The 26,667-nt window shown below is 46.1% G+C and overlaps 1 protein-coding gene across 2 annotated transcripts; it reads left to right on the plus strand.

The window, feature by feature from the left end:
* The first annotated feature begins 244 nt into the window (after positions 1–244).
* On the plus strand, positions 245–25,145 carry LOC149358799 (solute carrier organic anion transporter family member 74D-like). 2 transcript variants are annotated; one of them, XM_089570988.1, is made up of 9 exons: positions 245–1,004; positions 1,362–1,448; positions 1,774–1,983; positions 4,374–4,538; positions 10,897–11,095; positions 13,911–14,040; positions 16,510–16,682; positions 18,124–18,188; positions 21,592–25,145. In XM_089570988.1, the coding sequence occupies exons 1-9, from the start codon at positions 320–322 to the stop codon at positions 21,936–21,938; spliced, it is 2,061 nt and encodes a 686-aa protein (XP_089427114.1). In that variant the 5' UTR covers positions 245–319; the 3' UTR covers positions 21,939–25,145. The 2 variants fall into 2 exon arrangements, 1 of the variants encoding a protein (XP_089427114.1); XR_016288733.1 differs by lacking the exons at positions 245–1,004; positions 1,362–1,448; positions 1,774–1,983; ... (3 more) ...; positions 18,124–18,188; positions 21,592–25,145 and adding an exon at positions 4,546–9,225 and having other exon boundaries at positions 13,911–14,041.
* The last annotated feature ends 1,522 nt before the right edge of the window (positions 25,146–26,667 follow it).

Genomic DNA, 26,667 nt, shown 5'->3' on the forward strand with positions numbered 1-26,667 from the left:
GATTACTGTAAACTTTTTCGTCAACGTGTTCCTCACCTTTAGGCTGCACTGCAGATAAAGGCACCGCAAACATCTTTAACATGCTGCCGCGTGAAGATAACTGCACGTTCACCCTACGATCGGCTGCACCGAACGGCGAAGCGCACAGACAGTTGTTTCTTTATCACGCTGATAGGACTCCAGCATTTATCGGAACGTGCATGCGCAACACCCCGGTGAGAGTACTTGAACGGAGATATCCTCCTGCGCCGTATACCTTGTGGTCTTCGAGTTCAGCGGCGCCTTCACTTTCGATCCGCCGAGAAAACTCCGTGCCAGCATGGCCCCGAAAACCACCAAGTTCCAGCCCATCCCGGCATCAGATGACCCGATATCTGAGGAAACCGATCCGGACTACATGTGTGGAATCTTCAGTTACAGGCCTCACTGGATGCAGCGATTCGCAAAGACTCACTACTTCCTCGTGTGCTACATCGTTTACGGTGTGTTCCAAGGTGCTCTCAAGGCCTACCTCAACGGGTGCATCACCACCATAGAGAGGAAGTTCGCGCTCACTGGTAAAATGTTCAGCGTCATATTAATCGCGGACAACATGAGTTCCCTTTTCGCCAGCCTGCTCATCGGGTACTACGCTCGCAAGGTCAGCAGGCCAAAGTTGATTGCGTTCTCGGTTTTTTTGTCTGTGGCGGGGTGTTTTTTAGCCGCGTTACCGTATTTCATCTACGGACCAGGCTTAGTTGGCGACGTTCAAGAGACGATGAGGGAACAATATGAGTCGGCTTCTGAGCTGAGCGTAGTTTCTAAAAAGGAATTTTGTACTCGGGAGCACAGCGAAGAAAGTTCTGCGGGCCATGACGAGTCGCCAGCCGCCATAGCCATCCTTGCAGTGTGCATCCTGTTCATAGCGAATTTCTTGAATGGCTTCGGAGGTGCTGCTTTCTACATATCCGGAACGACATACACGGACGACAATGCCAAGAAGATCGACTCGACAGTCTATTTCAGTAAGTCCTTTTGTGTGAGTGCCGCTACTTCCTTTGTGAATTGCTAGTTGTGCCTTTAGCACTGAAATTCCTACTCGTGCCTAATTAAGCATGCGCTCTAGGACGCCGCAGCGAAAGCAAGGGAAAAAAAAATGTCAGCAACTTTGTCACAAGGCAGGATAATTCCATAAGAACTGCGCGAGAGTGAAGCAGCGCTATTTTAGAGAACACAAGAAAGTAAAGAAAGCGTTAATACATAAAAATGGTCGATCCTTGTACCACGGTTGTATTCATAAGGTGAAGCTATGATCTCATATGTCGTTCATGTGATGTCAACGTGAAAAATATACCAAAATATGTTATGTCTTTTTATTACAGGTCTTGTTTTTTCTCTAAGATTCCTTGGACCAATGCTTGGTTACGTTATGGCATCTGTCTGTCTGGGGATTTACGAGTCTCCTTTCGGTGAGTGGTGTACGATCGAAAAAATTTGCACATCTTGTGAACGCAGGAAGAAGGGATTTCAAAGATATATTCACAGTCGGTGAAGAAAACTACGCTCAAGGCGTCATAAGGTCAAGAAATAAGTGAATGAATGAATGAATGAATGAATGAATGAATGAATGAATGAATGAATGAATGAATGAATGAATGAATGAATGAATGAATGAATGAGGAAGATTCATTTGGCTGGCGATTTATTTTTGCAGTCTGTTTAAATGATTAAAAACTGCCAGTTCTGATACAAGCATATACAGTTTTGGCCGTCGCATTGTCATTGCTTTTGCAGAAACCCCAAGCATCACAACAAATCATCCCAGCTGGATTGGAGCCTGGTGGCTCGGCTTCATTATATGGGGCGTAACCCTTTCTTTCATGTCACTACCCATGGCTTTCTTTCCGAAGCACATAAGGAGGCAATCATTCTCCCTGGATAAAGAGGAACTTGAGAACTTCGCTGCCGATACTCTGAAAGACAAATTGACCAGCGATTTGAAAGGTACAGTGGTGCTCACAAAGAAGTCCAAAGAAGAACGTAAAAGTAACCTTAGCCTTCTTTCTTTAGCGAGTAGATGTAAAATATTCCGTCTCATGTTTTTTCACAAGATTTATCACAGTATGACTACATACACTGCGGCGCTAATTACACCAGCTTTGCACGTTTGCCCTTCTATTGATAATTCACGACAACTTTAAACTCGAACCAGCGTTCCCATGCAGCGGCATTAATCATTTTTTTTAACACTTTGCCGTCAAGGAAAGGAATCAACTACCGAAAAAGATTGTCGAAACTCAAACCCTGAAAAGTTCGTTACACAAGAGTAGAATTTTTAACGAGCTGGTACATCACAGAAATAGAAAGTGTGCATTTTTATTCCTGTCTTGAACGTTATACTACTAGTATGTATCGAGTATTTGGTGTTCGTCAGTGGACATATGACGTGCAACATTTATAACTGTTTGTTTTAATTATTTCAATTCATATGCCTATACAGAAGTCTGATTGTTCTTGTACGTTGTAATTTTATTGCATAATACTGCAGGCCACTGCTTGGCCCAAGCAGGATTTATTTATTTATTATATTTGCACGCATTTTGTTATATATTGTCGCCCATTAGTACACTGTACTGATAGGTTACGTTATCAGTACACTGTACTGAAGGGCGACGTCAATGTCAAGGTAGGCAAGAAGCAGACTTTAAGCACCAGGCAGTGGCCGACTATGGCACAGACTCTAGGAATATCATGGGGGACTTAGTAGTAGTAGAACTTATAGAGAGAAATAGATTAAGAATCATGAGTACCTTCTTCCTCAAACGAGAGAACAGGAAGTGCACGTGGAAGAGCCCCAATGGTGAGACTAAAAATGAAGTAGACTTCATACTGAGCGCTCACCCTGGCATCGTGCAGAATGCGCATCAACGAATTAGCACTAAGAGGGAAAATAGAGGAATTCAGTATTTCACTAGGAAACAGATATTCGGCTTTAACTGAGAACGACGACCAAATGCTCACGCACGAACGATGATCTTACAACAATTATAACGGAGTGCGCAGTAGAAGTAGGGTGTAGGATGGTTAGACAGTATACCAGCAAGCCCTCTCAGGAGGTAAACGATCTGAATAAGAAACGCCAAAACATGAAAGCCTCTGTCCGCACAGACAGTATATAACTGAGAGAGCTTTCAAAGCTAACCAATAAGCGCAAGGTAACTGACATAAGGAGTGCTAATTTAAAGAGAATCGAGTATGCTCTAAAGAACGGAGTAGCCTGAGGAAAACTGGGAACAGGCGAATATCAAATATATGCTCAAAGAGACAAAGAGGGCATTGTAATTAACAGTATGAATAAGATAGTTAACGTACTCGAAAAATTCTACACAAATCTGTACAGTAGCCGATCTAAGCAGGACGAAATGAGAGAGGTAGCAGCGCACGGCACTGGGACATCCTGCCAGTAACGAAAGAGGAAGAAAGCCTTTGGAGCAATGAAAAGGGTGAAAACAGCTGGTGACGATCAGGTAACAGCAGATCTCTTGAAGGATGGAGGGTGGATTGTGCAAGGAAAACTAGCCACCCTGTATACGCAATGCCTTATGACCTTGGGCGTACCAGAAGCTTGGAAGAACGCTACCATCATCTTAATTCATAAGAAAGGAGACGTCAAGAACTTGAAGAATTACAGACCCGATCTGCTTAATGTCCGTTGCCAACAAAGCGTTTACTAAGCCAATCACGAATAGAGTTAGGACAACCTTAAAATTCAATCAACCAGATATTCAGGTACGCTTTCCTAAAGGATGCTCGACAATAGACAATATTCGCACTATCAGTAAGGTGGTAGAGAAATGCGCAGAATATAACAAATACCTATAGTATTTAGCCTTCATAGATTACGAGAAAGCATTTAACTCGGTGTAAACCTGAGCAATCATATTGTCACGTTGGTAATCAGCGACTGAGGGTCCACAGCGGGTCAACAGACGTGCGCTTCCAGATCACTTTCACACACACACTGCCTCTTCTTCTTGAGAGGCGCTTCCGTCGGCACGAGCGCTGGCGTCATTAGCCCCCTCCTGCGAAGGCATCGACCCGATGCCACCACGAACGCAGGGGTATTAGTATATTAGTATTAGGGATATTAGTATTGTTAAATGAGTGTGTAGATGAGGCGTATGCAAAAATACTGGAAGATATATCTATAGCGGCTGGACAGCCCCCATCATCATCAGCAGCAGCAGCCTGACGGTGCCCACTGCAGCGCAAAGGCCTCTCCCATATCTCTTTAATTAACCCTGTCCTGTGCCAGCTCAGCCAAACTCAAGAAGCTCATTTGTTGTTTGTTGAGGTGCTTAAGTGCATGCTACTTCTGCTCCTTTTCTGAACAGAATTCAGACGTTCTTTGGCGAGGTTATGCAAGAATCCTGTACTCATGTGGAAGATAGCGACCATCATGTTCGCGTTCAACGGCGTTGGAGGTTACATCACTATGTTCCCTAAATATGTTGAGATACACTACAGAGTGTCGGCCTCGAACGCAAGCCTCTTCACAGGTACGTAAAATGGTCCCTCCTTGCAGCTAACCAGCTGGAAACAAGTGTTAACCATCGTAGAAAACAATTCGGATGACAACTTGCAGGCTTGTTTGGTGCCTGGTTTCTTCCCAACGTAGCCTGGCTAAATTGTCGTTATGCTAGACTTTGATAAATATATGTGGCTAATATCCAACAAATGGGCAAAAACAAGAAATCCATGCATTACCTCAAAGCGTATATTTTAATATTGTTATTGCATCAAGAAATTTGCCTGTCTCCAAAGTGCGGTTTGCTTAAGGGAAAACAGAAACTGCCGCGAAAATATCTTGAACTAGAGTCGAAAAACCGCAAAACAATTTTTGAACACGAGGACACTTTTTAAGTGCGTAAAGAAAAATTCACTAAGAGTTTTCTGCGATGCCAGGGCTCTCACTTAAACCTGACGAAAGCGTATCGAGTCAACTTTTCAATCTGAACTTGCCTCTACGGTGCTCTTAAAAGGCAGCTCCGGAGGTCTCTCGAGGTAAACATACTCTAATGAAACATACTGTAGGTTTTTCTCACGTTCCTGATTACTTCGACCATGTTTTTCAGCTGTGAGACATTTAATTCTGGCGCGAGTCGTTTATAAAGTTTGCATATTTTGTGGCTTAGCTCAGACGGTTTATACGTGACAACACTGCGTCTTCAACGTCACAAACATTCGCCGCACGTTAATACCCGTTACATAACAAAATTTTGTTCATTGTATTAGGTCATCTCAAGTATTTTAAGGAACAACTCATTGTTTGCAGTCGCTGATTCAGCCATTCAGTGCGCGTACTAGTGCTTTTCTAGTAATGCTTGTTACGCCAGCGCTGCGTCACGCGAAGAGCGTTCCTGACCATGGACTGAGAATCGGTTTTGGTTTGATGCTTCCGGTGTTTTAAAATGATTCCACATGATAATTGAAAAAACAAAACAAAACAAAAACGGTTGTTTGTGATTGTAAGGAGATAGCGCCACCCAGCGGCGTTCGTGAGAAGAAGACAAAGCACGAGGAGCGCGTGCGGAGGGGAACGGGGGGCAGGTCGAAGAGGATTACGTGGCAGAGAAGAGAAGAGCGCGGTGGGCGACGGACGTGGACGAGTTCTGCTGGCTCCCCGAGTTCCGGGCTTGGGCCTTAGCCGCAGACGTCCGGGCCACCAGACCTGGACATCCATCGTCGAGAGCCTCAACCACCAGGCCCAGGCGCCACTCTTCTCCGTCCATCCGTCAGCTGCTCTACATAGGCCGCTTCGGGCGCCTACGTGACCTTTTCCGGGATACCAGACCTGGGAACCGTGCCGGGTGCCCACGAACGCTGACGCTGCGGTAGCGTTTCATCGACGTTGGAACGCCAAGAGACTCCTCGACTGCCCGACACCCAGCCAGTCCTCCCCGCTCGTTGCTCGAATAAGACAAGTAGTGTGAACTTTCCTCTTTGACTCTTTTTCCTGCATTTATCATAAGCACTTTGTTCTGTTCCCCCGTGTGTTTTTCCCGTGTATTGTTGCGTTGTTCTCTTGTTCCTTTCCTTTCTTCTCGCTCATATTGTAATTGGTTTCCTTTCCGTTAAAAGCCGCCTCGTTTATTGTTTGTACTTTGGTGTTTGTTGAAAATAAGACCTGCAATCTCACAGAGTCCTCACAAATTTGGCGTCCACTACGACAGGACGAGGTCGGTTTTTATTTATTTGCCTGTTGTGTTAATTTAGGCACAGTATGAGCGCGTCAGATTTGGTTACTTTAGGCGAGCGCATGGGCTTGTGCGGCGCGGAGTTACGAGCGTGGGTGGAGGACGAGCTTCGTAAGGCACGGGAAGAGAGAGCCGCTGAGCGTGAAGCTGCGAAGCAGAAATTGGAATTAGAGGCACGGAATTTAGAGGCGGAGCGTGAAGCTGCTAAGCAGAAATTGGAATTAGAGGCACGGAATTTAGAAGCGGAGCGTGAAGCTGCGAAGCAGAAATTGGATTTAGAGGCACGGAATTTAGAGACGGAGCGAGAGGCTGCGAAGGAACGCTTGGAGTTAGAGGCGCGGAACTTGCAGCTACAAATAAGGCTCATGGAGGGTGGCGCAAATCCTCCGAGTGACCGTGGAGAGCGTAGCGTCTCATCGACCAGCTCCATTAACCCGCACAGCCTCATACCACAGTTCAATGAAGCGCGGGATGACCTCGATGCCTACTTAAAGAGATTTGAGCATGTGGCCACGGGGCAGGGTTGGCCAAAAGAAAAGTGGGCAACGGCGTTGAGCTTGTGCCTTGGTGGCGAAGCACTTAGGGTCTTCGGTCGGCTCTCGCCTGAGGATTCCGTGGATTATGACAAAGCGAAGCTTGCCTTGCTTCAGAGGTTTAGGTTCACCGCGGAAGGATACCGAGAGAAGTTTCGCCAGAGCAAGCCCCAGGATGGAGAAACGGCCTCGCAATATGCTGCCAGGTTGTTTAGCTTCTTTGACCGTTGGGTCGAGATGCGGGGAGCAGGCCGCACTTTTGAGGTGGTTCGCGAGATGGTCGTGAGCGAACAATTTCTGAACAACTGTCATTCTCGTTTAGCCCTTTTCTTACGTGAGCGGGAGGGCAAGACAGTTGCCAAGCTGGCGGAGGCTGCCGATCATTTTCTTGAAGCGCAGCGGCAAAATAACTTGTTGTTCTTCAAAGAACAGGGGGAGCATACGATGAATAAAGCCAAGGACGAGGTTTCAGGTTCACAATCTCGCCTGCGGTGTTTTCTTTGCGAGAAGACTGGGCACAAGGCGGCGGATTGTCGGACGAAGCCGAAGCAATCGTATTGCACCTGGTGCCGCGAGGTAGGACATGATGCCCAGTCGTGCAAAGCTAAGAGGCCAGGAGACCGTGAGGAGTCCGCCTGTTGCATGACACCTCGATATTCACATCCCGATAGCACTGCAGTGGTAACGCGCGTAGAGGGCCAGTTGGGGGAGATGGTCTGTCCTTCCAACCCGGTGGAAGTTGCTATGCCAGTGGGGCACGGCGAGGTGTTCGGCCAGCCTGGTTCGGTTTTACGGGATACGGGCAGCACCGGCATTGTTGTGCGTGAGTCCCTTGTACCGGCAGCGGCGCTTACAGGGAAACAGGCCACATTATTCTTGGCCAATGGGACTCGTGTAGAAGTTCCGGAAGCGGAGGTGGTGATTTGTTCTCCATACTTCTCGGGTAAGGCCATCGCGCGCTGCTTGTCTACACCCTTGTACGACATTATAATAGGCAATGTCCCCGGGGCTAAACCTCCATTCTCGGTTGACCCGCGAGTTCTCACTGATCAGGCAGTTGCTCTTGCCATGACGAGTTCGGTCGATGTTCCTTCCCTTACGGTGACAGCAAAGGTGTCAGAGAGTAGTAAAAGCCCCACTCTGAACACACTCCACTTGTCACGGCCGGAGTTTCGCCTCAAACAGGAAGAAGACCCGACCTTAGAGGTGTGTCGCAGGAAGTTGGGGCAAATATTTCAGGGCAAGGGACAGACCGCCCACTCCTTTGATACTGATGACGGTGTTCTTTTCCGGTCGTACCAAGTGTGTCCCGGCCAAGTCGTTGAGCAAGCGGTGGTACCGAAGGGCTTACGCACGCAAGTTCTTAAGTTGGCGCATAAGAATGCATTATCCGGCCATCATGGAATACGGCAAACAATAGCTAGGGTGCTCACTGAGTTTTACTGGCCCGGTGTACAGGCTGACATTAAGAGTTATGTCAGATCGTGTGACATGTGTCAGCAGACTGTGTCGAAGGCAAGGGAGAACAGAGTGAATAACATCATAGGACGGGAACATGTAAAATCATGGTGGAAACTGAGGTCGGTGTGGAGAAAACGGTTTCACAAAGGAAAATGGAAGTATTAGCCGGAAAAGTTCTCGCGACGGTGAAGTGGTTTGATGTGAACAATGGAATACGGAAGAATGTAGCCCGCACCTGTTGTTGGAATTGTTTTTGTTTGTTCATGTTTGTTTTTGAGTGTCGGCTATCTACTTTTTATGCTTTCCGTGTTTCTTCGCCCTCTATGGACGCTTTACGTTGACTTTCCATGTGCTCTCTGTGCTGTGTGTGCGAAGGTCTGTGAACGCTTCGAACATTGACGACCGTCGTATTGTGTGTGGTGTATAGTGTGCGCGCTGTGGTGCGGTGTTCTGTGTTGCGATCGGCGAACGCGTCTGGTGTCGCTCTCCTGAAGTCGAGTTCTTTCCCTTGGAAAAAACTTCCGAAGAGGGGGCCTTCTGTAAGGAGATAGCGCCACCCAGCGGCGTTCGTGAGAAGAAGACAAAGCACGAGGAGCGCGTGCGGAGGGGAACGGGGGGCAGGTCGAAGAGGATTACGTGGCAGAGAAGAGAAGAGCGCGGTGGGCGACGGACGTGGACGAGTTCTGCTGGCTCCCCGAGTTCCGGGCTTGGGCCTTAGCCGCAGACGTCCGGGCCACCAGACCTGGACATCCATCGTCGAGAGCCTCAACCACCAGGCCCAGGCGCCACTCTTCTCCGTCCATCCGTCAGCTGCTCTACATAGGCCGCTTCGGGCGCCTACGTGACCTTTTCCGGGATACCAGACCTGGGAACCGTGCCGGGTGCCCACGAACGCTGACGCTGCGGTAGCGTTTCATCGACGTTGGAACGCCAAGAGACTCCTCGACTGCCCGACACCCAGCCAGTCCTCCCCGCTCGTTGCTCGAATAAGACAAGTAGTGTGAACTTTCCTCTTTGACTCTTTTTCCTGCATTTATCATAAGCACTTTGTTCTGTTCCCCCGTGTGTTTTTCCCGTGTATTGTTGCGTTGTTCTCTTGTTCCTTTCCTTTCTTCTCGCTCATATTGTAATTGGTTTCCTTTCCGTTAAAAGCCGCCTCGTTTATTGTTTGTACTTTGGTGTTTGTTGAAAATAAGACCTGCAATCTCCCATGATCCTCACAGTGATGGAGTGTGGGGACTACACGGAATATGAAGTGGCTATTCACTCTAAATATTCTAAAAACCTCCGGAGTTGCCCTTTAATCGCGTTGTGCAGAAGCGCGTTCAGTCGGGCAAGTTGGCTTTGCATGATATAAATGAAGCGGGCGCAAAACATAGACAAAGACCAAGAAGAAACGCGTTTACCCGACCAAATCTTTAACTGGCTCGGGTGTTGCATCGCTAAATGCACCTTGTAAAAGGTTCTTTTCGGCAACACCGCTGGCATATTCATGCTGTAATTTGACGCGTTGGATGACATTTCGTGGTTTTTTTTGTTGACATGATGTTTGAGTACAGTACTTGCGTGTTTAGATCAAAGTTATCAGAAATATTCATCGTCTGCCACTACGAAGAGCCAAAACAAGCGGAATACTCAGCAATGGTTCTGGTGGCTCATTTGCGCTTAGTCCGCTTGTTTCGTCTCTTCGTAGTGGCAGACGATGAATATTTGCGATAACTTTGATCTAAACACGCAAGTACTCCACTGAAACATTATATTAGCAAAAAGGAACCACGAAATTCCATCACACGCGTCAAAGTACAGCATGGATATGCCAGCGGTGTAGCCGAAAAGAACCTTTTTACAAGTGCATTTAGCGATGCAACACCTGAGTCAGAGATTTGGCCGGGTGTACGACGACTGACAAGCGCTTTGTGCTCGGAAGGAGACGACCGGACTGAAGGAGACTGGTTGGCTAGCTTCAATCTGCAAAGGTGTATACGCCACCACGTTGTAGTGTCTGGTTGGCCTAAGGTGAGAGCAGGTACACGATGCTGCTCGCCCCTCCGAGATCGGGGCCGGGCCGGGGTCTCGGAGGCCCTATACGCCACGATATCACTCTCCGTCCTGACGCTTGATACCGCTGCAGTCGCTGCTCGTGGGGTTCGTCGGTACCGCCTTCGATAAAACTCGCACTATCTTCGAGTAAGAATGACTTTCCTGTATCCGACGCCAGACTGCACGAAGTGTGTGTCCACATATCTAATCTAGCAAAGGAAACAGCTCCGGTTATTCTGAAAATGAATTACATGAAAAGAGCCAAACGAACTGCGTGACACGAATTAGCTGTTTACAGCCAAAACCACTGCTGTACAAAGCCTGGCAGTTCAGCATAAGAAGTTCTGGCCTGGGTGCACAGCTTTAAAATGGGAACGACACTTCAATTGTAGCGTACGCCAGCGCGCGCGCACAGACATGCTCACACACACACACATATACAGGATACACCGTTAGACTTTAAGAAGCATGGGTTGGCCCCGAGGAGATTCAGTGTTTTCACGGTTCTTGCGTCCAATAAACTTTTACGGAAGACGTGCAAGTTTCATTAACAGCCTTTCTTTTCTGAGGTACATTCAAGAAAACTGTCAGGCATTAATGCTGTTCCCTGTTTCGCGTTCCAATAGGTCCGACAAAATTATTGGCTATGATGCTTGGAATCTTTCTTGGAGGCCTCATGATCCGATTTCTAAAGCCAAAGGCACGCACAATAGGCCTCATGGAAGCGGCCGCCGACTTTGTTGAAATAAGCTTCCTGGTAGCCGGCATGATGCTTTCTTGTTCTGGATGGCAGCTTGCCGGAACCAGCACGCACGCTTCTGGCAGGTGAGAACCCTTTGCTGTAATAGCAGTATAATGATAAGGCACTTATGTATAAGAGAGGCACTTGCTGGCAACGATAATGTTTCTTTGAAGCCGAGGATGTTTTCTTCTCTACCAAAGTCAGTCATCGAAATCTTGTTCATATTCCAAACATGTTTCTGTTAATTCGTTTACGCCGTGTCTTGGACATCAAGATGACAATGGTACACGCTCAGATTTACCATTATTGCAATAAATGTTTTATTTGGAATACGGCAGAAAATTGAAACTCTTGCCACGAAACCTTTAATAGCTGTCACAAACCGCCCTATGTATTATTGTTGCATGCAATGAGCAAAGACAGCCGAATCGAAGGTCTTTAGCACGAGTGTAACCACACAAGAATGTCGCCTGTCAGATGTGAATGGTTTCGCGATTTTATTGCGAAAGCAGCGCTTCTGCAACGCCCCTGTATTCTGCGGTACCTGTGAAGTTCAGCTTCCAGCCCAAGCGAGACGCCTGCACCTCCACCTTCCGAAATTATCACCCACTAGCCACCTGATTTTGATTCGATTTTTTTATTTTAATCATTTTATTTTGACAGAACTGGTTGCAATACAAGACCGAATAACACACATTGGTATAAAGCACCGCCAAGGTAGACGAGGCAAAAGGCGTTTAATGCACGCCTGACGAGGCCTCGTCTCCGGAATATTGCATCAGGATATATACAAGTGGCCGGTCGCGCCAAGAACAAGAAAGAATAAGGAGGCAGCAAAACTGTGCAGTTACAAAACAATCAGAATGATGCGGTACAAGACGCCATTATTAGAAACATCATACACTGAGCAGGTAGAATACAATGCAAAGGCAAAACTCAAGATACAATATAATACCATATAAAAAAACAATTAAGAAAAAACAAATCAAACAAATCAAAACAGCATACATCAAAACAGGGTAGTTATGTTTTATCTAGTAAAAAAGTTTTAACTTGTCTCTTAAAACTATTTACTGAGTTGGAGTTACAGACTATTTGAACAATTTCCTGAAGCATGTTTAAAAGTGAAGGGATTTGAAAGTTAACCGACTGCTTCCCGTAAGATGTTCTGATCAGGTTTGAAGTAAACAATACATTTCTCAACTCGTAGCCACAGTGGGCGCATTCATATGTTGCGAAAAAGCCTGGTTGATCACGTTTGATTTCGTTGTATATTCTGAGTGCTAGTTCTTGGCGAAATTCGTTAGTAAATGTAAGAATCTTGTTTTCATAGAAAAAACGTTTCATAGAACATAAAAAAAACCTTTCATAGAAAAAAAAAACCATACAAAAAACCTCCCCATTGGACCCCCTCTAGCTAGGGGACTGCTCACCCGCTCCCCTCGAGGCACCCTCCCACCCCACTAGTCTACCCTCCATCACCCATCAGAAGCGCCTTTCCCCAGTCACCATCCACCTACACAACTACACTCTAAACAGAATACGCCTGCACGGGAATAAAAAGGGAGAGGGAGTAACCTGTCCTCCAGCGCATTTCCTTTTGGAAGAGTGTGCAAGAAGATAGCTTACTCCCTCTTAACTCCTTTCTGTTTAGAGTGTATGCCCTTTAAAAACACCGCCAACCCTCACCCCCCAGAGAAGCTCCATATACTAGAAGCCCACGCACCAGCGGAACAAAAAGCACCAGCGAAAACTCATTCAATGTCGTAGTGAGAAAGCCAGCTGCCCTCCACAAGCACTGCCCACCGGCCACCTCACTGCCTCACTCTACGCCATTCCCTTGCTAATCATAAACCCACCACCACCCTCAGTCAACTTCCGCCCACTTTCACCCTACGGAAAAATATCGGCCGCATGTATGAAGCCTCTGCTTAGAGTAAAATCATGAATGTAATTGATCGAGGGTAAATTCAACTGCTTAAGAACAATCGTCGCATCAGACGTCTGATCGTTCCATAATTTATTTCTGAACTTATTAGGACAGATAGCCGTAGGATGCAGATACAAGCAAATCATGCACACCATTTGTTTTAAACATTCATCAGTCGATGTGTTCTTGTTTAGTGGTCGCGTTTTAATCTTCCCTATCTTTTACAGCGAAAGCTCTTTCTGCTTTGGTTTAGCCCTCGATTCTAACGTGCAATCTACAGCGTCAGCCGTAAAACCTTAACTACTTAGCGAAATAACTTAAGTTAACCTAATTAAAGAAATGAAATTGAATTCAAGGTAAACATCCGTCAATCGATTTGTTCGTGTTTAATCCGTGCGTTTTATTTTTCCCTATCTTTTACAGCGAAAGCTCTTTCTGCTTTGGTTTAGCCTTCGATTCTAATGTGGAATCTAGTGTCGGCCGTAGGCCCTTAACTACATAGTGAATTAATTTAATTTATCTTAGCGAAAATGAAATTAAATTAATGTGCTTCAATTCAATGAAGTCTCCACCTTTGAACCGTGGCAGGTAATGGATATCTGCCACGGTTGGCAGAGGGCAAAGTGGAGAGAGGGAATTCCCCTCTCTCTGTTTGGGGGATTCGAGGGAGAGGGCAAGTACAAGAGGGAAGAAAAACAGAGGTTGGTAGGAAACAGGTGGCGAGATTAGTTTTCGCTGATTCGCATGAAAACAGCTGGGCTTTCCCTTACGGCTGACGGGGTAAATTACACAGTAAAATGGAGGACTAAATGGCTAAACCATAGCTATAACAGCTTTCGCTAATTAATGTCTAAGCTGGTTAGTTTAGTCTTAAAATCCTTTTCATTTGTTTGTTGTGGCGTAATAAAAGCCACCTGCTTCAAAGAATATAATAAAGGCAAATATGCGGTAACTCTTTTATGTTTCAGTTTGTCTATCATTAATCCCTGCAACCAGGAGTGCGGTTGCACTGGAACTTCCTTCCAGCCTGTCTGCCACGTTTCGGAAAATGCCACCTACTTTTCGCCCTGCGCAGCAGGCTGCTCTGACCTAGGAAACGTAAGCCGAAAAGTCATCTTATCATGGTGTTTTTCGTGTAGGCTGGACAAGATAAAAAACATTTCCTGGAAACTCCACGCTGCTTTCCTATTGACACCACGTATGAAAGAGCTCTAGCGCTCAGACCGTCCACACGCAACCACGGCCACTCGAGCTCTCATCACGGCTCATGCCAAATAATTACATCCAGACGTCACTTGCACTGTCGCTATGGCAACGAGGCTACCCGGCCTGCCTAGCGTTCGAAGGTGTCGTCGGTACAAGGCCGCGGCAGACGTCGCCGGTAACGGACCCCAGAAGGGCTGCTTATAGATCTCATACTCGTGTTTTGATAACCGCGCAACGACTCGCACAGAGGCGAGCGCCGAACCTCCGTCTTAAGCGAGGCATTGTCATCGAGCGTCTGTGCTACTCGACAGATTTGACTGATAAGCGGCGCGGCCAGATAGTTCAACCGCCAGCCGGACGCTCGCACTCGATGTCTTGGAAGGCTGCCGTTCACGATAACTGCGTTTTTCGTCAGCCGGACAAGTCTTCACGTGCTCTCTTTCTCTATTGCCCGCATCCCTTGCAAGCACAGATTAAAGGAATATCTCAGATCCTCTGGTCCAGTACAAAGAGCCGGTTGATTTTGTAGCGCCATTTTGTGTGCGCAGTCCTTCGCGTCGAAAGAGGTACCGCGTGCTGGAAAGCCGAATAGTTTGCCCGAACTCTCCAATGTAGGATACGGCATGCGGGGATTGTTTAACAAAGTTTTTCTAAATTACTTGAAGGGAAAGGAGCCGCTACCTTCTGTGTAGGTTCCTAAAGAGCAATTCATTCCCCGCTGGGATGCGGTGAAGGAGTGGTTTTTGCATTCGGCTTGGCTAATGTTGGACCGAGAACGTAGGTTCTGCCTAGAAATCGGCACCTGTGTCGCAATGCTCTCCACCGTGCGCATAATAAACTATTCTAATTATGCACTTCTCATCCCTTCAATCAATTTACCTCAAGTGAAAGATCGGTGTCAAGCTTGTATGCAAAACTTTTACAGCGTTCCCTAAAGGTTTATCTCGAGAAGAGTCGTAATGTCAAGACTGAATCCACGTATTTTGCCCAACAATAGCCAAAGCCAAATATGAAACCACAACTTCCCAGCGTTATTGAGCCTATCCACGCAGATTAACTACCGCAGCACCACTTTTCATTCTAGGTAACTTTCAGAAGCTGTATGATATTAACGTCCCGAAGCAGCACGGGTGGTGCGGCCATCTCAGAAGTGGATACCTCCAGATTAATTTCCACATTGTTCTTTTTTTAGTTGGGGGGGGGGGGGGGGGGTACTATCGCGAACGCATACCTGGGTTATCGAGCACACGAGGTCCCTTGGACGAGTCCTGTGAATGCTAGAACAGAGTAAAACCTTTATCGCAAACTGAAACTGAGTAACTGGATATGCTGCCACCAGCATGCTATCTTATCTTTGGGTCGCAGCGCTAACAGACGTTTACTTGGTAGGCATTGCCTAATTTGGCCCCCCTCACTTTTCCGCCGGTATTCTCACGATTTAATAAGCATAACAAGCTTAATGCGAAAGCATTTGATGACTCATCGACACAAAAATCCAGTCTCGCGTACAAAGTGGCGGCGTTCGAAAACTCCCAATTGGTTGGAGCGCGGTGATGTCATCACCAGCGAAGAGAATAAGAAATGTTAACCGGTAATTGTTTGGTTTGGTTTATTATGTTTAACGTCTCAAAGCGACTCACGCTCTGAGGTACACCGTAGAGGAGGGCTTCGGATTATTTCGACCACCTGCGATTCCGTAAAATGTGCTTACATAGCAGAGTACATTGGTCTTTGTTAGCCTTTCGCCTCAATCGAAATGCGACCGCCGCGGCCTGCATCGAACCCACGTCTTTCGACCCAGCAGCCGAGCCCCATAACCACTGAGTCATAGCGGCGGCTATTAACAGCAATAGTCAGTACTAGTAATTACAACTGCACTGACTACAAAAGGAATAGCATTAGATTAAAATTAGAATAGAATTAGAATAAATGTGGAATATAGTTAGAATATAATTGGAACCGTATTGGAACAGAATTGCAATGCTCTCGCATTACTCGCAGGTAAGTTCCTCAAGTACCTTCGGTAATTATATGCATGAAAATTCACATTCACGGCAAGTGATACCGGAAATGATAACGACACAGCTTGTGGGCGTACTAAAAAAAACTAATCATTGCAAAAGTGAACAGTTGCTGCGCATTAGAATCTCTTGTGTCGACATAAAAGTCCAATTGTAACTGCGTTATACTCGTTTCCGCTCGACTATAACGCACTTAATTTTATCACTGACATATTCCGGAAACTTACATCTCTGCACGCTATGGTACGATTTTATTAGCACTCGCAACCGCAAACACGGAAGATTGTCGCTTGGTGGTGGTTACTAACTGTCGGATAAACGGGAAGCCTGTTTTGCGCAGGGCACAATGCATTGCAGCTGTCTGATGGGAAACAGCAGCAGTGAAGAAGCAGTGGTGACGGACGGCTTCTGCGAGTTCGGCTGCGACAGCCTGTACACCCTCGTTGTACTGACCAGCATCAGCAAACTGGTGGCACAACTTCCCAGGGTCGGTGGAATAATCGTCAGTTTCAGGTCAGCTTTTTATCGTCACCTTGCACAATTGATGTCCATCTAAATGTTTTTAGGTCAAGCCTGAGGCACTTGTTTTAAACTAAAACAAAATGTTCCTGCAGTTATTGATTTTAATGGTAGTAGAACTTAGAAAAGATGAACTATCGCTTTGCAGTGCTTTCGAATCTGCAGTATCATGGATAAAACAAAGGAGGCGCACCACAGAGTATGATCTTTCTCCTACAGCTTATTTACAGATTTTTATATGAGATCCCTGCATGCGATGAGAGCTCTGCACTTCACCCTATCATTAGCCGATTCCCTTGAGCTTCTTCGCACTTATATCTTATATCTTCCTCCACATCGTGATAGACCTCTTGCTAAGTCTTCATATGGGACTATTCCCACTAACTTCGTTTCATAACCTTCTTGCCAGTGTATTCGTCGTCCTTCCTCACTACATTACTGAACTATCTAGGCCTTCCGTCTTGAATTTTTCTAACAATAACTGTGACTTCAGCAACACCCCGTATGTGGTCGTTCCCGTCTCAGTACTTTTTTATCACTCCACACATCCATCTCAGAAAGTTTCATCTTTAGTAGACTGGCCATCTTCAGAGGTTTCGCTTAAGTTCTATGCAGCACTGCTAGCCTCAGGGCTGTTCTGTAGACTTCATCCTTCAGCTTGAGAGGGTATCCTTGTCACCTAGTACACCTAAAACAGCTACCAGTTATTCATCCTACTTGGGTTCTACTGAGACTGCGTGTCATCCTCTCCATCGGTTGTTGAGCCAGGGTACTTGAAATGCCAAGGTGCTTGTTCTCTTGATTAGGGTGTCTTGTAGTCTTAGTTCTTGGCATGCAAGGTTTCTTAGATTACAGTCCATGTGCTCTGTCTTTCTTCTCCACATTCTCAGACCTCGTACTTCTAGTGTTTTCCTCCAGACCTGCTTTACATCTTTACTCTCGTTGGTCCTTGAACATAGCACAATACTATCAGCATACAGTATGCTCCAAGGTCTATCTTTAACCTGCTCAGTGAGGACTGGCATCCATTATTATACTGAAGAGGAAAGGGTTCTATGCAGAACCCTGGTGCAGTCCCACTACACAATTTTGGCGCTAAATTTAATTGAAGACTGTTTGTGTCTTTAATTAACCTGTTGGTTGGTTCCTGCCATACCCATCAGCGCAGAATGAGTATGAACCTCGGCACAAATATTACGCCCTGTGTTACTACTTGAAAGTACAGCCGAACCTCGTTATAACGAAACGGTTTGTAACAAAATAATGGATATAACGAAGTAATGGCGATTCCCCTTGGAAGCTAGGTCATCACGGGCTATAACGAATTTAGGGCTAAAACAAAGTAATCGCCGGGCCCCTTCAAATGCGTTTTAACAAGGATCGACTGTAGTTGATTGATAATGAAGTTGTTCACGGATATCTGCTTTTCTCCCAGATGTGTAGATCCGGCGGACAAGGGCCTTGCAGTGGGATTGCTTGGAGCCGCCTTTAACTTGCTAGGTTGGTGCCCTTTGCTGATCATTCGCGCGAACGACGCACGAAAAAAATAGCGCTTGCACAAATGTATTCGCCGTACCTTTTAGTACTTGTGTTCAAATGGTTATGCAACAAAAGAGCGTATGTCCTTCGACCGCGGACAAACACGAGCGGAGACGAAAGGATGGAACACGATAAGCGGCCAGGCCTTAGCAAGAAAATGTAATGTTGGCATTAACTTTTCATCACAGTTTTGTGTGCCACTTTTGACTGCAGGAAAGTGACTGTTTCGGAACCTTAGCTGAAGAGAACTAAAGTAATTAACTATAGCGCTCTAGTCGAAAAAGATTCACGGCGAGTACGACCGCTTTCGGAGAGGGTGATAAGTCCCGTTAGTTTTATACATAGGTGAAGTCATATGAAAAATATTATTTTATATGACATGTCTTAATGAAGTAGGTTACATAAAGGTACAAAAGAGTAGATTTTTATTCCGGCTCGAAATCCATGGTTAGCGCTCTTTGACGACTCTTGAAAAGGCGGCCCCATTCTTTGCCTTTCTAGAACTTTTTCCTCGAAAAAAAGATGAGCGATGCAAGTAACCTTGAAATATCTTTCTGAATAGGCACAAGAGGGCGCATGCATGCTTCTTTACGTAACAGCCACATCACATTGCACACGAGCGCTGCGGATAAGCACTGAGGGTTGGCTATGACCATCTGTGATCATGCTGCAGGTGAACTCCAGTGAAAGCAGCATTACTGTATGGCTTTACTTGCGCTATGGCCGCTGTTGCAGTGACTGTAGGACTTATGTGACCGATTATGCAAACCATATTGCCGTACTGGCAACTACTTAGAAAAGAAGACTGAACAAAAAAATAGAGCTGTCCGTAGGATAGGAGTATGTATAATAATTAAGTAAATTAATAAAAATTGAATAATTTACCTGGTTCCTGCTGGGGACGCGCGATAAGTGAAGTTAAGAAGCTGAGATTGTTGGCAGGAAGTGCAAATAGCGCAGTTTTTGTCGCGGTTTACGTTTCCACCACGTTTTACTGCGCTCTGAAGAAAGCGCGAAATTCGAAGCGTTCGAGAGAAGAGCCTTGATTTGATCGCCTCGCACCAGGGGGCGCTAGCATACCGGGTTTCACGTGTAGACTCCCAAAGGCTTTGCATGATGCGGCCCAGTTCGCACCGCGGCGCCTGCTATCAGAGTGTACGATTGGCCTACATTCTGTTCTCTGATGACTCGTAAGCTTCCCTCAAAGCGCAGACAACGCGGTAAAGACAAAAAAAGCTTGATATCACTACTTTACGGTTTTCTTTATTGCGGGGCGCTTTAGGCCCTTTTGCTAAAAGCTTTGGCGTTGTTCCAGCGGTTAGAAGGTGTATAAGTATTTCAATTTACTGAAGCAGACAGCACGAAACAAGGTTAGCGCCATTTTGCTGAGGAGACCTCCGTTTCAAAATCGTTCCCTGAAGCTGTACCTATTTCTTTAGGGCCTTGTTAGATGACATCCTTTCTTCTCTCAACAAAGTGATCCAGAAGACGCAGGAAAATTTTAAAAAATTAATTAAAAGAAAAAGAAACCGTGGACGACACTTAACCCTCCCGCAAGAGTGCAATGCGATAGGGTTATAGAGAATATTTTTATTAGCCTTTCAGAAGATGGCACGTTCCCACACTGGGGGACCGGCCAAGAATCTCTTTTTCACGCATTGATAGACGGCGAATAGTCCTCATACAGTTACTGGCGCCGTGGCCCAGCAGTTAAGCGATGCGTCACTGCCCCGGCAGGTTGCTTGTGAGATCCAGGCTGCTCTTCCCAAGCTCCCCTAAGCCTTATTTATGCGCAGATTGTTATTCGGGAGGCTGTCAAGACGGGCAGGTGGCCATTGCATTGAATTTGTTTGATTTAACCTAATTGCTTTTTACCATGGTGGGCAGGTTACTACCTGCATTTTTGTGACAGACGGACGGATGCCGGCTTTTCTCGTGAACCGGAACGCTAACGCTATCGTATTAAATGTAGAATCAGCAAGGCGGTGCGGTTTTTTCCATTGATGCGCAGACAAACATGGTATGTTTTTTTTTATATAATAATTTGTTGCCACATCTAGCTCTGCAACAGTACTGCACGAACTATTGACGCAACAGTAGCGCCAACTTTTGGTCGTGAATGCAACTATTCGGGCAATAAAAGTTGGAGCGGCACTTAAGCTTCGCCTTTAAGGGTAAGACGTGACAGCGGTTCCTCTTGCCTACGCAGACAGAGATAGTTTCCTCTTTCGCAATAAGAATCGTTATCTAAAAGACCACACAGCATACATATAAAGCCCCGCTTTAACCAAGCCGTACGAACGTGCCTGCATGACGTTGCGGTATCGTGTCTTGCAACCCGAGGGTCATGTGTTCGATTCTTGTGTAGGCTACATAGGTGCCGCTTCTAGGAATAGAGCGATGGGTCTGCTCCATAGTAGGTTGAGAGGCAGCGCTCATCGTGAGCCGTCTGCTGAGTGCTTATATGAGGATGAGGAGGGAGACGACGGCCGACGGCCCGTGCGCTCGGCGCGTTGCTCGTGGTTGCTCCGATGGTTAAACATCCAGTGCGCCACTGGCGTGACCGGCGCCGTCAAAGCCACCTTTTCGACCAATGGGGATTTTCTCGTCACGCGGACGGCAACGCCGACATCGGCTGTTCTGCAACACAAGGCCCTTAAGCTGTCGTGTAAAATATTTCTTTCTGCACAAAAACTTCCCACGCTTTTGTGCGCATTTCTGTGAAAACCGCGGCTTGCTATTGGCAATAGTTTACGAATTACCGAATACTTGCTGTTTCTGTCGCTTTTTGTTACTCTCTATGCTGTGTGTTTTGAAACAACTAGCGCCAGCGCAGCGAAGTTGTCGTGTAGAGCACAGGCGCCGGAAAGTCATTGCACCAAAAACGGAAGTAGTGGAAGAGAGACTATTTCCCTCTCTTGTTATACGCAATAATAAGGCGAACAGAGGGGACCTTGACGTCCGTTTCAAGGAGATGGTCCCCACAAGAGTGATTATTCAGAATAAAAAGTACCGATTTCTCTCATACTTTGCTATAGGTAGCCGTTCCTGTGCATTTCCGGAATAAACGGAGCTCAAACATTCGCATGAGTACCGCTAATGATTATCTGTCTAGCCGTCGTACCAAGGAAGAGACTCGTTCGAATGTTTGCTCATTGGAAGCTTATCGCTGATATAAAGGCGTCATCATAATCCTTGCTCTCGAAGGTGTCAGCAGATTACATCACGTGCTTCCGACAGGGAATTCAGCCTTGCCTAGCGGTCGAGCAAGCCTCATCGCGTCACTCGAGTGCTCCGAACGCTTGGCGCCTTTCACAAAGTGTTTACCTTGGCATGTGAGTTAAGCCTCTGTTTACCTACCCAGGGGCCATACCGTATCCACTCATCTACTCGGCGTTGTTCGACGCGACCTGTCTGGTGTGGGACGAACGAGGAGGTCACCGGGGAAGCTGCTCATTCTACGACGCCGACAAGCTGAGGGTCGTCTTCCACGGCGTCACCATAGCGTTCCTGAGCCTGAGCCTGGTCAGCAACCTCATAATGTCCTACTACAGCAAGCGCGTCAAAAACCTGTACGGCGAGGCAGACGCACGCGCCGAGGAGTCCGCGGCCGCGGCATCCCTGTGGGACGACAACTGCCTGCGCATGGTTGACCTCGACGAAGACGCCATGCGGAAAATGACTGCTGACGGAGAAAAGCCGGTCCACTAGAAATTTCGCTGCCGTATTGTTTTCCGTTGGGAAAAATCTTAACTCCTGCTCTGTGAGAAGGTTTTTTGGCGGAGGGAATCTTTGATGATGAAATTGGGGAAGGCAATACATGACAATACAGGAACGATTGATGCTTGCGAGCTTAATATTTTGCGAATTCAGCTAAAGCGGCAGTTTAGGAATATTTTCTGGAAGCTAGATTTCCTGGACAGAGGTAGTTTAGTTTTTAGAATCGCTCTTCCCCAAAAGTTCCACAAGCTTAAAGGGGTAACGCGGCGGAACCGACCCTGGAGGAAGGCACATCTGTTCCTGAGAGAGGACATTTTAGGAAAATATTGAAAAACCACCAATAAAACATTCAGAAAAAATCGATGAAAAGAAGAGAGAAGGCTAGAACCTCGCTTTCTATAAAAACTTAGCTCTGTTGATCACGCGGTGAGTACGGAATTTGACGGGCAAAAAGCCGGCAACAGTTCTGGCAAAATTTTCGCGAAGCCCTGGTTTCCGGAGCTTTCACTTGGCATAAAAAGAATTTCGTTTGTATACTATTATAATACTTCGATATTTTGCCCAAATGATCGCACGAGTAATCTTTAGCGAGCCACTTTAGGTTCCCGAAAAAACACGAAAATCAATCCTCTAGGAATTTTATACCTTTAATGTACTAGGGGGCGATTCGAATAAAAACTGACGCATAGAAAAGACTAATCAATCACTCCCGAGGCACCCTACAAGAGTATAGTTTGCTATTGACACTTTAGGGGCACTGCAGCGTAAGATATAACCTGCTGTAATAGATAACCATTCGGCAACGGTGCAGCATTTTTCTACGCGAGATGACTGCGTGCTGAGAAGACCGCAAACCAAGCCTCTTGTTTCTGTCCTCTCTACAACCGCACTCAGCACGGGTAGTGTTATGTCATTTTATGACGTATAGCCTTCGAACTTTCGGCGTACCGGAGAAAACAGTACAAAAAAGAAATTGCTCCGTCTGCTGGTCAGACAGCTATTTGTTGCATTGAAGTGTCTGCGCTCAGCGTCTTCACACAGAGCCGACAGGGTGGCACCCTCGTTGCTCCTGCATAAACAGCACAGCACCCCCCCCCCCCCCCCCCCCCCCTCCGCCGTCGTCAGTAGCTCTGCACGTACAGACATTGTTGCTGGCGATAACAATCTTGACTAGGCCCAGTTACCGGAGTTTTCCAGGGGCATTGGAAATGCGTTTTAGTTTAGCGTAATTGTCTGACTCCTTCATGTTCCCTTCTTGGTAAAAATGACATGTTTCCAGTTTTCAGATCATAGCCACTCCGCCTAGCTAGACTATGCATTCACCTTTAGATTCCCGTTAAAAAATGTGGATCGGCATCAGTACTTTTGTGCCATGACGCAGTCGCTTCTGAAAGTGATGAGGTGGAAAGCAATTTGTCAAGCCTCCAATCTAGCTAGTATTGCTCTCTTCGCCCAAGCCTGTGCGGTCGGTTTACTTCACACATATATTTCTTAACTGCGCACTCTAGGGTATTGTTCTGCTTTCACCTCAGTTCTCTTTGTGCAATGTTTTTCACGGTCTTGTACTTAATAAAGGAACACTGAGTGCAGCTCGATCCTATTTTAGTCCACAAAAAAAAAAAAAAATCGATTCTTTCCCCATTTTACTTTCTGGCTGTCATGTGCCCGAAGCAAAAAGCGCGTTTATAGCTGTGAAAATGAATTTGAGATTTTCCCGCCCCTTCATTCAAACTTGTTCCATCTACACAGTAAGGGACTCCGTGATCACGAATGCTAAGTGAATGACTGTTTAGTCTATCCTCTGGGATCCGTGCCAAAAGAAATTAGACAAAGCACGTAGTTTACTTGCGAAACTGGCCGGTGATAGCGACGCCTGTATTTTGCTTCATCTTTACCAGCTTGCAAAAGCTCTGTTTTCTGTGAAAATGACGTCATTTTTCTGTAGACTGCGATAATCTCTCAATACAGGCCAACTTCGATGTACCCTCAGAGCCCTTAAAACTGTATATTACACGATCTAGAACGGAAGTGGCTAATCAAGGAGAAAGATACTATGTTTTGGTTATTTATATCATCGCTTGATAGCCAGAAACGTCGTCCCGTTCAATAGAATCTACACAGTAAGGCGAAAAACTTCGAATCGCACTCGAGTTGCGGGAAGTAGAGATTTCAAAACGCTATCAAATTTGAAAGTGATTACTGCTGCTGGAAAAACTCGACCGCCATCAAGAGATTCTGTTATCTCGGAGTGAGCTGTCCTGGCGCAACAATCGCACCAGTCATTTCTCCACGAAAAAAAAATAATCAGCTCGCATCTTTAACACAAAAGTTTGATAATAAAAAGTTTTTTTTTGTGCTTTTAATGTGAGTGCCATCCTTTGAAACAAAGTGTAGCACCAAGGCACTTTTGAGCAAGCAATTTTCACTTGCGACATTCTATTGGTTTGCTGCTGTGTTCTTGTTGCCAAGTTTTTTTTTGCAAGAATAATTATAGTTATAAGTGGTTTTCCTGTCAATACCGTTTTAATTTTGTTTCTAAGCGCGCAACTATCAGCCCCCCAATCTCAAAGAGAACGCCGCTGCCACACGAAGGCCATTGAAATATCCAGTTTCGATTTGCTGCGCTGATTTTATAGACATTTGATTTGATGGCTTTTGGAGCCACCCTTGTATCAGCTATCGACGGGTCGTCGAGTCGAGAAGCGACGGTTTAAATGGCCGTCTAACTACCGCGTGACGCGAGTATTATAGAACATTAAAAATAAAAATAAAACAAGGTTATGCCGATATTATTTGTCTATTTATCACATTTGGTATGTCGAGAGAGCAGGTAATCTTCACTATTGGGCTTTATCTTGGCGCCACAGAGCAGTACAAATTAGGCTTTAGTAATTATAAAATACTGCGTTAAACGCGCCTATTTTTTGGTTATTTTCTTTCTCTATACCTCGCTCCAACGCTTGTTAACGAAAAAAGTCAGGTGCTAAAACATTTTTGGAAGAAAAGTCACGCTTAAAATAGCGTCTAGGTTTCATTCAATAATATTTGATGAAGTACAAGGAGTGTTCACAAATACAGGTTTCGATGTGCAATGCTTCCACGCATTTTATTGGTGTCTGTGACTTCGTATGCACAGCCTTCGTGAACCTGCGCGTATTGTAAAAAAAATAAATTAATAAAACAATTTCATATACACGATCTGCTGGTTGTCATTAATTTTCTGTTACAACAAAGAATCTGCGTAGCAGCCTAGTGAAAGTCAAGCGAACTGCAACTCCAATCCGGAAGCGCCATTTTGGCAGTGACTTCGAACGCGAAGAAGACGGGGCTCATGCACCTTCGGATCTGGCATTATGCGCGAAGATGGCCTTCAGTATCCTGAAACGAAGGATTAGGTACAGCTGCACATGTCCACCATTACAACGTTGGCGATGAGGTAGGGCAGATGCAGCAAGTTCGACACTCCAGTCAGACATTGCTGGTCTCCTGCCTGATCCCTCGATGAGCGTGTACTCTGTAGCACTCGTTTTATCGGCCCTGACCTGTCCTCCCACACTACAAAGTGCGCTCTGTGTCCGTGTGGTATCCAGTCGGGAATTCAGAGTATAAAACCTAGGCGCAGCCTTTCTCAAACGTTTTCAGGCCACATGATTTGCTATTAAGCTGTGTAGCGGAGCAATTGCGGAACCCCTAGAGGCCAAAACATGTTGAAAAATGAAGACAAGGTTTTCTTTCACTCTACAGAGATTCAGAGCTTCAGGGCTGCCCTAAGCTTTCCACTACACAGCTGAAGAGCAAACACTGTGGCCTGACGATTTCGAAATAAAAGTGCTCATCGAGTTGGCATACCAAAAAGTAATAAAAGAAAATGGTTGATTCTTTCGGCCCGCGACGAGCTTCTTCATTGCTACGAGGACTACAAAGAGCAATTTAGCGCATCATCATCATTATCAGTCAGTCTACGCCTACTGCAGGGCAAATACCTCTCCCATGTCTTTCCAATTAACTCTGTCCTTCGCCAGTTGCGGCCACCGTATACCTGCAATCTTCTTAATCTCATCCGCCCACCTAACTTCCTGCCGCCCCCTGCTACGCTTGCCTTCTCTTGGAATCCACTCCGTTGCCCTTAAGGACCAGTGGTTATCTTGCCTTCGCATTACATGCCCTACCCAAGTACATTTCTTCCTGTTGATTTCGACTAGGATGTCATTAACTCGCGTTAGTTCCTTCACCCACTCCGCCCGCTTGCGGTCTCTTAACGTTACATCTATCATTTTGCTTTCCATACTCGCTGTGTTGTCCTTAACTTAAGCTGAACCCTCTTCGTTAGCCTCCACGTTTCTGCCCCATAGGTGAGCACCGGTATGGTACAACTGTTGTATGCGTTTCTCTTGAGGAATATTGGTAAACTGCCATTCATGATCTGAGAGCACCAGCCATATGGGCTCCACCCCATTCTTATTCTTCTAGTTATTTCCCTCTCATGATCCGGATCAGCGGTCACTACCTGCCTTTAATAGACATTCTCTTACTATTTCCATTATCTCACTTCCAACTGCGAACTGCTGTTCCCTTGCTAGAACATATTTGATGCTTGAGATAACCCGTTCGACGCAGTCAGTGACTTCGTGTTCGCGAAGTCGGTCACGTATCACCACCTGAGCAGCTTAGCGTTGACCTCTTACGTCAAAACCTCTTTGAATCATATTTTAGTAGTAGA

This window comes from Amblyomma mixtum, chromosome 2, assembly GCF_055824585.1.
Source record: "Amblyomma mixtum isolate Tamu chromosome 2, ASM5582458v1, whole genome shotgun sequence".
NCBI classification, from domain to species: Eukaryota; Metazoa; Arthropoda; class Arachnida; order Ixodida; family Ixodidae; genus Amblyomma; species Amblyomma mixtum.

What these genes read in the sequence shown, in the direction of transcription:
- LOC149358799 (XM_089570988.1), top strand. Translation starts at nt 320, where the DNA reads ATGGCCCCGAAAACCACCAAGTTCCAGCCCATCCCGGCATCAGATGAC. An exon ending in GCTGCTCTGACCTAGGAAAC is followed by an intron (nt 14,041 to 16,509) that starts GTAAGCCGAAAA and finishes TGTTTTGCGCAG; the next exon opens with GGCACAATGCATTGCAGCTG. An exon ending in AGCCGCCTTTAACTTGCTAG is followed by an intron (nt 18,189 to 21,591) that starts GTTGGTGCCCTT and finishes TTACCTACCCAG; the next exon opens with GGGCCATACCGTATCCACTC.